At 38.7% G+C, this 16,807-nt stretch overlaps 2 protein-coding genes across 3 annotated transcripts in view; one reads left to right on the top strand and one right to left on the bottom strand.

The window, feature by feature from the left end:
* The window catches only part of TG (thyroglobulin), a 366,261-nt gene that overhangs the window by 243,628 nt on the left and 105,826 nt on the right, over nt 1–16,807 (top strand). The gene's annotated exons all lie outside the window — the stretch shown is intronic.
* Nucleotides 1–16,807, bottom strand: part of SLA (Src like adaptor) — a 60,281-nt gene that overhangs the window by 21,440 nt on the left and 22,034 nt on the right. The window contains exons 3-4 of one of the 2 annotated variants that reach the window (XM_072603013.1): nt 1,948–2,047; nt 960–1,046 (exon numbers count right to left, since the gene is read on the bottom strand). In XM_072603013.1, coding sequence (XP_072459114.1) covers nt 960–1,046; nt 1,948–2,047 — 187 coding nt within the window. The remainder of the gene's footprint in view (nt 1–959; nt 1,047–1,947; nt 2,048–16,807) is intronic. The other variant, XM_072603014.1, reaches the window with a different exon arrangement.

The raw sequence follows: 16,807 nt of genomic DNA, 5'->3' as shown, positions 1-16,807 counted from the left end.
TAGCTACACTCTTCAGAGAAATGTAAGACCTTTTTAGACATCATCTTATGAGATCTCCATGGTAGCAGGCAATAAAGGTTGCCAGGATCTTCTCTAAATGTAAAAGTAGTACTTTTGGAGACCAGCAAACAAACATTCTCTTACTTTGCTTTTTGCTTTTTCTCTTCCTTCCTTTCTTCCTTTCCTTCTTTCTCTTCTCTTTTTTCTTTCTTTTCTCCCTTCCTCCCTCCTTCCCTCTTTCTTTTCCTTTCTTTTTCTTCCTTTCCTCTTTCTTTCCTTTCTTCTCTCCTTTCTCCTTACTTCTCTCCCTCCTCCTTAACTTTTCTCGCCCATGAAGGCCTGATGAAATGTGAATATAGTGATCTTGGAATTCCTCCAATTTCACTTTGTTCCTGCTACTCTGTATTCTTTCTCAGAGTCTAAGAGACTGCCCAAATTATGGACCCATTGAAATGGTATGATAAAAATAATAGCAGCTAGCATTCATATAGTATCTACTATGTATCAAGTACTGTGCTAAGTCCTTTATAAATATATTGTCTCATTTGAGCCTCATAACGTCCCTGGAATGTAGGTGGTATGATTATCCTCATTTTACAGTTGAGGAAACCGAGGCAAACAGAAGTTAAGTGACTTGTCCAAGGTCACACAGCTAGCAAGGGCCACATTTGTACTCAGGTTCTCTAGCTACCTAGCACAAGAAGTACAGGCTGAAGATTCTACCTTGTTTTATTTTCCATTCCATGTTATTTTCCATTTCCAGGCTATCATTTTGCTTGGTCAGAAGCTAGAAAATTGCAGCCATGTAATCTGGGTGTGTTTACTGCTGTATAATTCTAAATTCTAGATACGTAATTGATTTTTAGAACACCTCATTTCCTGTAAAGTCCCTATAACCTAAAACAAAACAAAAATGCATCATAACTATGAGCTGGGCTGGTAGAGTTTAGGAAGCTTACCCATGGTAAACTTTGGCCACACACATTCCAGGAATGTAACTTTCTCGACCAGTACTGAGGGAAATTGCTCTCCACCAGCCTCCTTCACTGTATGAATAACAACACAAATAATCAGATTTAGTCTATGGAAGATCATGTTGCGAGGAAATGACAGGGAATGATCATAATAGATATCCATGAGGTGCTTTAAATTTTGCCAAGTGCTTCAAAAACATGATCTAATTTAATCTCTCTAATACTACAAGGTAGGTACTACAAGTCTAATGATTATTATTCACATTTTATAGCATCAGAGTTCAATCACTTGCTAATAGTCATAAACTAGTGAGTATATGAGGCAGGATTTGATCCCAAAACTTCCTGATTCCTAATTTAGCACACTCTCCATTATGTAACACTGCTTCTCTCCTCCATTACCATAGAATCATGGCTTCCTAGAGTTGAAAGAAGCCTCAAAGATGATCTGATTCAGCCCATCAGTCAATCAATCAACAGGCGCTTGCTGGGTACATTGTAGTAGAGATACTTGAACAAAGGTTGAATGCGGTGGCTGCTGAGGTTCCTTCCCATTCTGAAATTTCTGTGATTTTGTGTTATTGCCAAAGTGGGATTCGTTTCTTCCCTTTTCACCAACAGTGGTGAGCCCACTAGTTAAAGGAGGAGCTCAGCCAATGGTTTTGTTCTCTCTCCATAATTTGATCATTTTTATTTTATTTCAGCCTAAAGAAGGGTAACATGGTGTTGGAGAAAGAATGCTGAATTTTGATTCAGGAACCCTGGATTCATATCTCAGTCAGTTCTGCAGCTCACTAGCTATATGTCTGTGAACAATTCTCCACTATGTGTCTCAATTTCTTCGTCTGTATAATGGGGATCATGCTTATTTTATGGGCAAGTTCAGAAGGGTTGCCATGAGAAGCTCTATGTGCTTTAGGAATGGGAGTTATCATTTTCATAGTACCTGGTGGTTCTTGGGAAGGAAACTTACTCTGAAATTACACGTAGTTTCTCTCCTCGGCGGAATATAGGTGGGCTGATGTCAGGAGATGGATAATCACACAAAACAGCAAGGAAGTCACTGTCTAGTCCTAGAGGAAAACAAGAGTTGTTTTTAAAAGGCTCATCCACCCATTCATTCAATTCAACAAAACTGTATTAACGATCTTCTATGTACTAGGTATTAGAGGATATACAAAATTGAGATGTCACAGTACAGACTGAACAAATCCAACCCAGTAATCATTTATTAGTTTCTTATTATATCAGAGGTTCTGTGCAAAGACAAAAAAATGAAATAAAATAAACAATTTTTAATAAATTCCTATGTGCATAGAACCACATTGAGAGACACAATCCCTGCCCTTAAGAAATTTATATTCACCACGGTGAATGAAATAGCCTCAGTAAATTAGATTCTGAGAACAACTTCATCTTTACATGGCCTGAAAGATCCAGAGAATATAAGAGTTTCTTGATACTGACTTGTTTTTAAACCATTCTACTCGCTAGAGCAAGAGAGACCCTGAAAAGCTTTTCTTTAAGATGTGTCCTACCCATAGAAGGATCAGATAAGATTCCTTGATAGGTACAACACCAGAGACAACTTATTCTGACATTCTCTGATCCTATATCGCTGAGCAGTGTCTAGGAAGGGAAATTGCACAGATCTCCTTTTAGAATCCTAGATGTGTTTCATCATATGAATTGTCTAGAAGCCCACCCCCAAACCTAGCCTGAATTCCAACTCCTACAAATTCAGTAATTTCTCTTTTCCAGTATTCTTCACAAATGGAGAAAACTCCTTGTAATGATTCTGTGTTTTGTGTGTAATCCTCTCAACAGAGCAGACTTTGAAAATTATGCATTAAGTATCATACTTTGGAGTTGCCTTGATAAACACACACACACACACACACACACACACACACACACACACACACACACACACACACACACACACACACACACACTGAATTTCTTCATCAGGCAAGATGTAGAAACCCCAGTATATTAGAAAGGTGCTCTCTGTGGCCTTTTCAAAATAATTTCCCAGGATCTAGGGACTGTGGGACATGCTCCCAAGGGCCTGTCCCTTCCTCTTATGAAAGATGGCTTTCATGGTACCCACACTGCAGAATCATTAGCTCCATCAAGTCAACCCAGTCAAGAAAAACAAAGTAGTTTTGGAACTGAAAGAAGAAGATTCTGTTATTAAGGGGGCTAAGGAGTCAGATCAAACTGCATAACTCTGAGCAAGTCATTTTTCCTCTTTGGGTTTAGTTCTCTTATCAGCAAATTAGGGATGAGATGACCTCTGAGCCACACTCCAACTTGAAAATCCCATAATTGTATGATTCTAAGGGAATAATGGAAAGATAATGAGGAAGGCTTATAGGATTTAAAGCTGGAAGGAACTTTAGATATTATATAATCCTATCTCTACATTTTACAGGTAAGGAAACTGAGGCACAGAAAGGCAGTGACTTGTTTTTCATCCCATAGGCAACAGGGAGCAAATCCAAGGTTTGAATTCAAGTCCTTTGACTTCAAATCTCAGCTCTTTCCCATATACTCAGATTATTTATTGGGGAGAGTTGTTGTCCTTTGCAGAGTAACTATTGATTCTTAAAGTCTCTAGAATCAGTCTAAAATGGCACATAGAAAGCTTAACTCATATGATTCATTTTAAAACAATAATTTATGTTATTCTGAATATAAAATGTCTAATCACAGCCACAGTCTCACATCTCCAACTGCCTATTGGGCATATCCATCTGGGTATGCTATAAACACTTTAAACTCAACATGTATTAAACTGAATCATCTTTCCTCACAACCCTTCCCTCTTCCTAACTTACCTGTTACTGTTTAGGATACCAACATTCTCCTAGACACTTAGGCTCAAACGTAAGAGTCATTTTTAACTCTTTACTCTCTTACTGACCCTCCCATGTCCAATCTATTGCCAAAATCTGTTGATTTTTACCTTTGTAACATCTCTCTCCTCTGACACTGTCACCACCTTGGTGCAGTCTTCATCACAACACGCAGACTGCTTATAATATTCTATTGGTTGATCTGCCTGCCACAAATTTCTCCCTACCTCAATCTATGCTGAAATGCTCTCCTGTCTCATTTCTACCTCATCTTATATATACATAAAATAATATAAATGCACTTGTATATTATATTACACAAATTCATAGAAGATAGCCAGTGACGACTGCCAGAGATAGAAAACGGGAATGTCTTGAAACAGCAAGGAGTTCAGTTTTACTGGATTTCAGGGTACATAGTTGTGTTTGAAGTATAAAAAGATTGCAAAAGTGTTGGAGAGTGGGAAGACAGGTTATAAAGGACTTTGAATGCCTATAGATTGCATATATTTGATCAAGGAACCGCTAGAGTTTATTGAGTGGCAGTGTATGTGGCATGGTCAGTCCTAAGCTTACTAGCTTTGTGATCCTGGGCAAGTCACTAACTCTATTTGCTTTAGTTTCTTCATTTGGAAAATGAGCTGGAGAAGGAGATGACAAACCATTCCAGTACCTTTGCTAAGAAAACCCCAAATGGGGTCACAAAGAGTAAGACAGGGCTTAAACGACTGAACAACAAACCACAGTTAAGAAAAGACTCAACCAACCCACTCTGTGCTGTGGAGTCAGTTTGTACCTGGTCAAAGGAGGCCAGTTGGCTTTTTTAAAATTGTTAAATTTTATGTGGCTTTTTAAAGAGATTTTTCCAGGAAGAATAAATATTTCGTATCAATAGTACTCTCAGTATGAAATAGTGAACCTCACTGGAAAAAAAAACACACAACAAAACTCATGCTAGTTTGAAGAGGAAGCTTTGAGAGAGAGGTGGGTGTTGTTAAAAGCCAGAGAATTGATAAGTGTGACAATAATAGAAACTTTATATAGGATGTATCCCCACACACTTGAGGTTAAACCCCAGATTTAAGATCACTATACTGACAAATTCAAATAGTTCAAGCTGGAAACTGCTTAAACCTAAATTTCGAACACTAATACACCACCCCCATCCCCAGTTCACCCTTGCAGGGCGTCCAAAGTATCTGTAAGCTTGGATGAGGCAACAAAACTAATCCAAATGTTTCATCCTGGGTTAAGGAGTTGTAGAAATGTTCCCGATTTCATTATCTAGTCAAATAAAACCTTGGAGACAAGGACATTGAGATTATATGAAGAAGTGTTCTATTTCAGCTTAACTAAGATCAACAAATATTTAAGTGCTCACTATGCGCGGGAACACACATGGCCTAACTCAGTGTCAAAGCTGACAAATATGCCTACAAAGGGAAAAGGTGAGGAAAATACATTAAGCAGAGTTCTGACTATGCTTTTGCTGTGAAGGGTAAGAATTTGTTGGCCTATATTAGACCAAGCGTCATTTTAACATCTGTGTAATTACAAAACCTTGGTCTCTGCTTGGAAATTCAGCAAAGAAAATTTTAAAACATTTATTGAAAGTCAGGCCCTCCATTGCCCACTGGCATTTATGGCTTCACTGAAGCATCAAAGCTCAACTGATTTGGGCAATAACAGCATAAACTGGCATTTAATTAATCAATGAATTGGCCAATTCTAACATTCCATGCTTTGGTGATGTAGTTGAACGGCCACACTAAACATGTAGAGTTTTTAACAATAAATTTCAAGGTCTCTAGATCAATGCGTAGGGATTTAAGAGCTTACCATGTATCATACTGTACCAGGTACCACAGACCAAAATACAAAAATACTCTATAGCCAAATAATTCTGAGAAACCCTGGTTTACTGGAAAGAATACTAGTCCAGAAATCAAAGCAGCTAGGTGGTGCAGCGACTAGAACACCAAACACAGAGTCAGGAGGACCTGAGTTCAAATCTGACCTCAGACACTTACTAACTGTGTGACCCTGGGTAAGTCACTTAACCCTGCTTGCCTCAGTTTCCTCATCTGTAAAATGAGCTGGAGAAGAAAATGGCAAGTTCAGTGTCTTTGCCTACCCCCAAATGGGATCATGAAGAATCAGACACAACTAAAAACAACTTGAAGTCAAAACACCTAGATTTGACTTAGATTCTAGTTGCAGCTCTTCTACTTATTATCACCTTAGACAACTCACTGTCCCTTTCTGAACCTTATTTTCTCCATCTGTGAAATAAGAGAATTTAACTAAATGATCAGTCATGATCTGACACATACCCCGGAGTTTAAGAGAGCTGATTTCCAAAGGAGAGGACAGCTCAGAAAGGATAGGAAATTATCAAAAATAGAATTCTGAAGATTTTACAAGAAACAAGCCCCCAGAGGGGAAAGAGGGAAATTTTCTTAAAAGATAAATGTAGATCACAGGGAATTCATTGATCATATTACATTTTTAAAAGATATGCACAGAACAAAGAACAGAAAAGGACAAGAGTGAGACACGGACCTACATCATGAATTTAGTCAAAAAGGTGTTTGGGGAAGGGAGGTTAAAGCTATGTTGGGGGAAAGAGAAGGATCAAAGGGGGGAAAGATGACTTCTCTGGTTAGATAGAAGGGTGAAGATAACTTTAAAAAGGCTTAATTTTGCTTCTGGTTATCCTACCAAAAAGAATGAGAACTTAAAATGAGAGCTCTAGGATCTCTTCCACCTCTAAATTTATGGTCTTTGACCTGGAAAGTCCAGAACTAAAATATTTAATAAGCAGTGAATGCCCAAGAGATGAAGAAAGGAGATACTAAGGAAGCTTATTGCCTTTGATGAATCCAAGTCATTTAGCCCTGAAAAACTGTGCCCTGTGTTTCTAACACAATTGATTAAGAAGATTACTTGGCCACCACACTAGTAGTAGACTTTGAAAGACTGAAGGGAAAGAGAGGGACCAGAGGATTGCCGAAGAGTCAAAAAAATAAACAAATAAAAAAGAAAGAGAACCAAAAGGCCAGTAAACTTGATTCCTAGCAAAATTCCCAAACATATAATGATGCTTTTTGACAACATAGAAAAGGAGATAGTAACCAACATGGCTAACCTCATTTCCTTTTCTGGCAGGATTATCAGACTGAAATATCAGGAACGTTCTATAGGTATCATTTAGCTACATATTAGCAAACAACTGGACAGTCTCACACTATTCTGTGGAAAAGATGCAGAAATATTACTTAGAGAACCAAAAGGTTAGATGTATATGAAATTGGTTGAATAGATCCACAGAATAATCATTCATGGTACAATAACAACTTGGGGCAAAAAAGGTATTTAGTGGAGTTTTCTAGGCCATGGAGAATCTTGGTGATGAGAGTATCACACAGTCATAGATTTAGAACTGGAAGGGACATTAGAGTTCATTAGGTCCTATCCCCTCTCATTTTACAAATAAGAAAACTGAGGCCCAGAAAGATTAAGTGATATGACCATGGTCACACAGCTTATGGGAGTATCTGGTGAAATTTGAACTCAGATTTTCCTAATATCAGGTTCAGCTCTCTGACTTGCAAACCCTGTTGCTCAAGTATTTTTATCAGTGATATATATGAGAGCATAGCTGGCATGTTTATCAAATTTGGTACAAAACTTGGAAGGGTGACTAACAAATTGGATGACAGAGTTAGTAGCCCAAAAGATCTTGACAGGCTAGACAACTGTTATTAATAAGAAAAATTTATTAATCTTCTAATAAGGAGAATTTGAATAAAGATAAATGTAAAATCTAGTTATTGTTGAATCATTTCAGTCACGTTCGACTTTCATGATCCCATTTGGGGTTTTCTTGGCAAAGATATTGGGCTAGCTCATCATTTCCTTCTCCATCTCATTTTACAAATGAGGAAATGAGGCAAACAGGCTTAAGTGACTTGCCAGGGTCACACAGCTAGCATGTGTCTGAGGCCAAATCTGAACTCAGGTCCTCCTGACTCCAGGTCTTGCACTCTATCCACTGCACCACTTACATAAAAGTCCTACACAGGTTCAAAAGAATTAACCTCATAATTTTAAGATGGGGGAAGTATGGCTAGACAGAAGTTCCTGTTTAAAATAAAATGACATGGTTGGAGGGGTGGGGCTGAGCATGATTGATCACACCTGGGTCCCTGCTGCTAGGGAGGCTGAGTCTGGGAGATTGCTTGGATTGGGAAGTCCTGAGCTGCCTTAAGTCTGAAGCCAAATGGGTGTCTGAACTAAGTCTGGTACCAGTTTGGTGACTTGTTGGAAGCAGAAGGCAAAAGGTGACCAAGGAGAGGTAAATTGGCTCAGATCAGAAAACTGGAGCAGGTTAAAGTTTCCGTATATTCTATGTATGATCAGTATTGGGATTGGATCTGTGAGTGGTCACTGTCCCGCTAGCCTGGGCAAGATAGGGAGACCCAGTCTCAGAAGAGCACAGGATAGGACAGGAGAGAAGAGAGAAGAGAAAAATATGGAAATTTACTCTGCTGCAAATTCAATAAGAGTCAGTAAGGTAAGATGGCTGCCAAAAGGCTAATACAATTCTAGGCTACCTTAAAAGAAGCATAGCATTTAGGACTAGGTGATGATGGAAGGCAACCAGGATGGTGAAAGACCTAGAAATCATGACATATGAGGAATTGTTGAAAGAAAAGTTGGAGAAAAGAGCACCAGAGCGAAGGATGGAATAGCTGTCTTCAAGTATGCTAAATATCATTCTATGGGAAAGAAATTGACTTGTTCTTTTTGATCCCAGAGGGCAGAACTAAAAGCCCTAGGTGGAAGTTACAAAGAGACAAATTTTTGGCTTGATATCTAAAAAGCCTTTCTAACAATTAAAGGAATACCTGAGTGGAGTGGGCTGCCTCCATCACTGCCTGGAAGTCTTTGAGCAAAAGCTTGCATAGTGACTTATTGCACATGTTACACCCAGTTCTTCTTAGATGATCTCCAAAGTCCTTTGCAGTGCTCAGATGCTCTAAAATTCTATAGATCATTCTATATCCTAAGGTCCTTTCCAACCCTAACAGTCTGTAGTCAGTGTTTTCATATTCTCTCTTCTTAGGCTCCTTAGATCAGGAGCCACAAGGAGCAATCTACACCTGTCCTTTTATTTTTACGGATGAGGAATCTGGGGCTCAGGCAGGTTTCATGGACTCTCCCAAGATTCCATAGATAATAAACATCAGGTTAACTAATACCAGAGCCATGACACTATGGTTTTATTCAATTCAACCCAATTTAATTCAAGAAACATTTATATTATAGTCACATTGAACTAAATTAAATGAAACATTGAATATACCGAAAAGTATATTGCCTTTGCAATTAGAGCCCCTGGGTTTCAATCCTAGCTCTGTTAACTATTTCTCCAAATCACTTTACCCCTGGACTTCAATTTCCTCTCATCTGTAAAAGAAAAGGATAGGACACAGATGAAAGAAGGAAGGGGAGGTAGGGGAGGAAATGTTTATTATGTGCCAGGCATTGTGCTAAGTACTTTATAGATATTATGTGATCTGATTCTTACAACAACCCTGAAAGGTTGATACTCTTGTTATCCCTAGGGTTACGCAGTTAGGAAGTATATCTGAGGTTAAATCAAAACCCAGGTCTTACCAACGCTAAGCACAACTATCTATCCACTGAGTCACCTTGCTGCTTCTGGATGATCTCTAAGATTACTTACAACTCTCTCCATGACCCAGAGTGACCCTCTACTATATTCTCTAAAGCAGTTCCTGACTTCATGGATCTGCAAAGCCCTTAGTGACATAAACTTTAAAAGATCTGGATTAGTTTATAACACCCCTTCCCAAACTTATTACCTAATAACAAATTCCATCTGCCTCCAAATAAAAATGAAAAATAGAATTTCTTTCCTGCTTTAGCTCAGAATTAGGACCAATAGAGTACATCTGTGTCTATGCAAGAGGAAAACTGAATCAAAAAAGCAATGGGACCAGGGTTGCCACAAAAAGTCACACATGAAAACATAATGACCCACAATTGTATTTTTTTAACTCCCTCTTAAATACATGACAATAGTTACTTTTCAAATACTGCAAGCTATATGCCAAAACCAGCACCAATCATGAAAGGCTGAGCAAGTCTAGGAAATGACATAAGGTGTGGTCGATACAGCTGGCTATCTATGATGGCAACTAATGATTTCCTCTTGATTTTTGCCCCTCCCTAACATTTCCCCAAGTCCAAAACTTACTGTTGAATTATTGGTGCATAAAAGGCTTACTGCCAGTTCCTATCTTTAACACTATTTTTAGAAACATTAAGATTATACTCATGATACATCAAAACATGGGTAGATTTGCAGTAATGAGTCATACTGAAGGCATCCCATGAGAGTCCTGGGGAACTGCTAATTTAATATGTTCTACCATTAGAAAGGCTAATGGGACATTGTGTGGTGGAAAGCACAGATATAGCACCTAGAGGGTTAGGAGTCATTTCCTTTTACTTGTCATGAGTCCAGGCTAGCTATGATCAACTTTTGGAAGGTAGGTAGGGAGAAAGCTGACATTAAACAATGTTGTTATGATACATAAGACTGAGTATTTCTCTAAAGTATCTATTGGCCAAAGAAAACTGAGGCTTCCTTTCTCCTTTTCAAATAATCATATATATATGACATATATATCATATATATGTCATATATATCATATATAAATGTCATATATATCATATATACATATATAAAATTACCTGTTTATATTTTGTATCCACCAAGTAGAATGCAAACAACTTGAAGGCAGACGTGATTTTATAGATCCTAACCCCTCCACGCTATAATAGATGACTTTTGTGAATTTTGTGTCTGGAAAAAGAAGATTATCTACCAGTGGTCAATCATCTGATTATGAACTAACTGTAAATGAGCTAGACTTGGCTTGTATTTCAGGTGGTGTTTGTTTGTTTGCTGGTGGTGGAAACTGTCAGAACTCATGCACTGCAAGCATAGACTTCAGAAGTCTATGATCACCTTCTCACTTCAATGAGGCATCAGGACTCGGATAAAGAGTCAGAATCTTGGGAGTCAGAACAGGAAGAGATCTTAGACATCATCTAATTCAGCCCTTGTCATTTTATAGGTGGAGGAGATCACTGAAACCCAGAGAAAGTTTGATTTTTCCAAGGACACTTGGCTAGCAAATAGAGCCGGGATTAGAGTCAAGTTCTATGACAACAGATCCAATGTATTTCCCTAATCATCCCTGGAAGTTAAACTACAGGTAGAATTCTCAGAAACACTCAGTTCCTTGAGAGCCACAAACTGCAGAATAGTTCCTAGTTTGGGAGCTACATTGCTCATCCAAGCTGAAGATACAGCTGGAACAGACCATTCTTATCTGACATTCTATACATGACTTCTTTGCTGATTATCTTCCAAAAGAGCCTTTTTTAACCCATCACCTCCCATAATGGAGAAATATATACCACCAGACTAGCAGAAAAAATCTCACAGAATCAAGTAGTCAATTAATGAGCATTTCTTCACCTCACAAGGGACCTTCAAGAGCATCTAGTTTAATACCCCCCTCTTGCAGAGAACATTGAGGCCCAAGTTCTGTAGCATGTGATCTAATGAACTCCCTTCTCTGAGTATCTGGTACTTCGAGGGTAAGATGAGGAAATTGGACTCTGTTGTTTCTAAGGTCTCATTTAGCTCTAAACAGTAACTCACATTTCAAAATCCCTGAAAGGATTACAGAGTACTTTTCCCACAGCCACACTATGAGAGAAGTAGTTGAAATTATCATCATTTTGCAGATGAGAAAACTAAGGCCCAGAAATATTAAGTGTCTTAGAAAGGGTCACACTAGCAAGTGTGAGAGTCAGGATATGAATGGAAATCTCTTGCCAGCTGATTCACTATATCTTCTCTAATTTAAGAATAAAAGTAGGAACCCTAAGAATAAAAATTCTTACCATAATAACAAAAAGGAAGCTAGGTGGCACAACAGATAGAGTGCCAAACCTGGAGTTGGGAAGACTCATCTTCCTGAGTTCAAATCTGTCCTCAGATACTTCCTAGCTGTGTGACCCTGGGCGAGTCAATTAACCCTATTTGCCTCAGTTCCTCATCTGTAAAATGAGCTAGAGAAAGAAATGGCAAAACACTGAAGTATCTTTGCCAAGAAAACCCCCAGTGAGGTCACAAAGAGTCAGACAAGACTGAAACAACTTAACGATAACAAGAATAAGATATTTTATCATAAGAAACAAGCAACCATAATTATGACTTAAATGAAAAGCAACTGGCATCCAATAAAATATCAGATGTTGTCTTAGTTAAAACTAGACAAATGAGCAAGCACTGGCAATATTAGACAGTAAGAACAGATCACTCCATGAAAGCCTTCACAGCCCAGGCATTTGCATTATGCAGATATGGAAGTTACTCCTCAAGATAATGTAAACTCCTTGAGAGCAGGGACTTGTACTTTATTCTAGGATGCCTTAAGAGAAAAGAGGAAATAAATATCATGAAATCTGAGGAGAATTTAATGATAAAAGTTACAAAGTAGCTCCCTGGATACGATCTTCCTGCCTACTTCAGTTAACTGACGAGCAAATGGGCTTTGGATGAAAGGGGGGGAAGCACTTTTTAAGTGAGGGGACCCTTCCCCTACTGCCTTAAGGGTGACACGTTAATGGAAAAGAAAGAAACCACATTGGAGGCTATTTGCATCTTCAAAAAACAAACCCAAGGCAAATTGTCACTGGTGTTTTCCTGAGCTGTGTTCATGCATGCTAGCCCCTTTGTCCCCTTTGAAGAAGAGGCCTTTCTGTTACTTGGCAACATCGCAGCTTGCAAAAGTGAGGAATATACGTATAGAAAGACCACCGTAAGAATGTAGTGGAAACATCGCTGACAACTTGTATTTGAACTAGGCCACAGTTTCCTCATCTGTAAAATGAGGGGGTGAGACTTGATGGTATCTAAGACCTTTCTGGTTCCAGTATGCTAAGGTCTACTGTTTTCTATAGTTTTCTAAAAATCCCATGAGTTTATGAGCTAGATCTGAGTCCTTGTTCTGCTATGTGACCTGGAGTAAGTTATCCTAGTTCTAGGAGCCTCAATGATCTTGTCTGAAATATTTGTACTACCTTCCTCATGGGGTTTTGTGAGAGTCCAATTAAATGTGCTTTTTATCCATTATGGTTTATATACATGTGACTTGTTTCTATGATATTATTATTATTATAAGAGGAAATGAGCCTGGCCTGATAGCTACATGTTTCTGATGAAAAAGTTGTGTGTCTATTTCTGAGTACGATAGGAAATGGTTTTTATATTGGGTATATTAGGTATGAGAGAAATAAGAGCAGTGGTAATGTTAATTAGAGTTAAAGATCTTCCCTGCCCATTAATAGCCCTCAGGTGGAGCCCATGAAGAGGTTCTTGATCTAGACAGGCTTGTTTTGTAAGAGGCCTACACACCTTTAGTTAATTTCTAAAAAGGCACTGGGTTGGGAGGGTCGTGGTGCCCTCCAGCTCTGAAAAGTATGTATGTACTCTGAGGTGGGGTTTTGCTTTGGAGGCCAGAAGGTTTGTGTGCCAGATGAGACTCTGGGTAGCCATCCCCCCTCTTTGAAAACCCAGATGTTGGTGCTTCTTTCTCTGGTAACTATGTATGTTTGCAATGGTCAGATTGTTGGATCTGTATGTTGATCTGTGATGGATGAATTGCTTATGGTCAGATGGTTAGAAGCCCTCTCTGATGGTCTTTATTTCTCTGCTTGTATTTTTCTGTGTTGGTGAATGTAATTAAAGAAGATTTTTGACCCCTCAAAAGTTGCTTTCCTTTTAGAAAAGCAGGTCTAAGAACCTATATAGCAGTGTTTGCAGGTATTCAACCAACAAGTAACTGTAAAACACCTCCTTTGTGCCAGTTATTTTGTGTTACACTGAGGATACAAAGAAAAAGAGAAAAAAAGCTCCTGCTCTCAAGGAGATTACATTCATTAGGGAATTTCCATTAGGGAAAAAGAACATATTAAATTGGTACCTGCAAGGGAAATACAGAGTAGACAAAAGACTTCCTTAGAGGAGAAGGCACTAGCTGATGAGAAAACAAAGTAACTAAAATGCATTTTCTGATTTTGCCTATAGAAGCGGTTGTGAAGAGTACTCTTTTGATGATGTAAGATTGAGACTCTGATCTCACTAAAGTATATCCCCAGAGACAGACACAAGTCGATCCCACAAAAGGACCTGGCACTCCATCCCACATGGAAGACTACTCTGCACTTTGTTACAGTCAATAAATGTCCAGAGTGCAGACTAAGCTTTGTCTATTCATGTGATTGAAGTAGCTTTGTTCTTTGATTTCCCTCTCCAACCTCCCAGGCTTTGTAAGGGGTTTGGCTGTTTTGGAAAAGATCGAGTCCCTGAGCGCTATCCTAGATCCCGGATATTTGCATCTACCTTTGTTTTTCTCTGAACATTTCTCTGAATGAATGTATATATGCATGTATACAAAGAAGAAAAATTGGTATCCAAAGTAGTATCAGAGGTTGACTCCATTGAAACTACATGAGTTCTCTCAAAAGAGAACCTAGCTGATTCCAGCAAAGGATGGGAGAGGTGAAAGAGAGAGCATTATATCTCTCCTCTCTCTTCCTCTGATGCAGAGAAGATGAGTATTTGGGATGGACCAAGTTCAAGTTCAGGGAGGAATTCATCAGTGTTTTCTGGCTGGGATAAATTAGCCTATTGGTTGGGGGACCTTCTTTGTTAACACAGCCAAGAACTCCTGGTAGATAAGATTTGGATCTGGTGACATTTAAAAGCAACAAGGGCCAACCAGACTCATGATGAATATATTCAAACGCAGGTAAGGGAAAGAACCAAGTCGACTGGGAGTCGAGAGACTGATGTCTTTAGTATGAAAGCCACAAATTAGTAAAGTGACCTTTGGAAAATCAAGTCCCATTTCTTCATCTTGGCTTCCTTATCTCTAAAATGAGGGGTTAAAAATGGATCAAATGTGCTCTGATGTCCTTTCCAGCCCAATGAATCATTCTGCTCATCGCAGTTTTGTGAAGTTCCAGAATGGACAAGATTACATGGAGTTTGGGTGGAGGGTGAGCAGATTACAAAAATTACTGGAAAGAATACTTGAGGAAAGAGAAGCAGCAGATCTACATTGCTTTACTAATTCATTCCACCAACATTTTTTGAGCAATTGCTATTTGCAAGGCCCCTTATTATACATTGTAGGGAAATAGAAAGGTAAAGATTAAGTAAGGCCCCGACCTCAGGGAGCTTGTAGTATAGGAGGAGAAGACAAATATATAAATAACTTTAATACAAGGTAAAATATGACCAATGGGGGAAATAGTCTCTGTTGCTGCTGCTACATTGTATGGTCATTGATAAATCATTCAACCACTCTAGACATTAACTTCCCTGGTTACCAAATAAAGATAATGTTACTCTTAGAGGATTCTGGGAAGATAGAGTAGGTCAAAAAACTTTTGACTTTCCAAATTTTCTCCACAAAAACAGACAGAACATCACCTCAGGGGCAACAGAAATAAACATAGGGTAAAGAAGCTCTCCTCCTAAAACAATTTGAGAAGACCCCAGGAAAGACTGGACCTCCAAGGATAGAGGAAAGTGCAAAGACCTCCAGGTCAACTGTACAGAATCAACAGCAAGCCCTGGTGGCAAGTGGATTAAGAGGCAGCCTTAGCTATAAAAACTTTCCTCTTGCAGACAGTTTGAGGGTCTGATGGCTGAGTAGGAAAAGATTAAAGGGCCTTCCCCTGTTGATGGACACCAGGCACAGTTGTGCTGACTAGACACATCTCAGGCTGTGACTGCAGGGAAAAGGAGCTAGCACACACCTGGTGAGTGCAGTAGCAAGGGACAAGGACCCTGTTGGTTGTGACCACTTTGCAGGATAACAGAGTCCCTAGTTTCAGTTCCAGGGCATAGAGGACAGTTGTAGTTTGTAGCCACCGGGAGCAAGATCATTTGTAGGACAGCGTGGCTGGGGGCCCTAGCCATCGCTTAGGAGTGGAGAGTAGAGCTCAAGGTTGGCCCCAATGACAGACTTCAGAAAATAACAATAAGAAGTACCTGAGGTTTGGGGCATCATTTCCCCTACCCTGGGACTACAATTTGATTACACTAATAGCTGCTAAGAACAAAAAATAAATAAATAAAAATGAGTAAGCAGAGGAGAATGAACTCAACCATAGATAGTTACTACAAGGATAGAGAAGATCTGAGTTCATATTCAGAAGAAGATAATAGAGTTTTAAAAGCCATTCCTTTTTCAATGAGAAACATCAAATAAAAATTAAATAAGAGGCAGCAAGGAAAAATTAGAAGAAAAAAGAGCAATCCAAGAAAATTGTGGAAAGAAAGTCAATCAACTGAAAACAGAGAATCAAAAATTTAAGGAAGAAAATAATTCCTTGAAAACTAGAATTGGGCAAGGGGAAGCAAATGATATTCTAAGACACCAAGAAATCATAAAAGAAAATCAAAAGAACAAAAAAAAGAAGAGAAACTAAAACATCTCATCAGAAAAACAACAGATTTAGAGAACAGATCAAGGGGAAATAATATCAAAATAATTGGTCTACCTGAAAATTACATTAAAAAAGAATCTTGATACAATATTACAAGAAATTATCAAGGAAAATTGCCCTGAAGTTCTAGAACAAGAAGGCAAACAGAAATAGAAAAAAATACTGACCACCATCTGAAAGAGATGCTGAGAGGAAAACTTACAGGAATGTCATAACCAAGTTCAAAGTTCCCAAGTTAAGGAGAAAATATTGGAAGCAACAAGAAAAAAATAAATATCATGGAGCTACAATAAGGATTACACAAGACCTAGCAGCTACTATGCCCTGGAATACTATGTTCCA

Source organism: Notamacropus eugenii, chromosome 4 (genome assembly GCF_028372415.1).
Source record: "Notamacropus eugenii isolate mMacEug1 chromosome 4, mMacEug1.pri_v2, whole genome shotgun sequence".
In the NCBI taxonomy this organism is placed as follows: domain Eukaryota; kingdom Metazoa; phylum Chordata; class Mammalia; order Diprotodontia; family Macropodidae; genus Notamacropus; species Notamacropus eugenii.
Note: the sequence above shows the minus strand (reverse complement) of the source record. Positions and strands in the feature narration are given on the sequence as shown.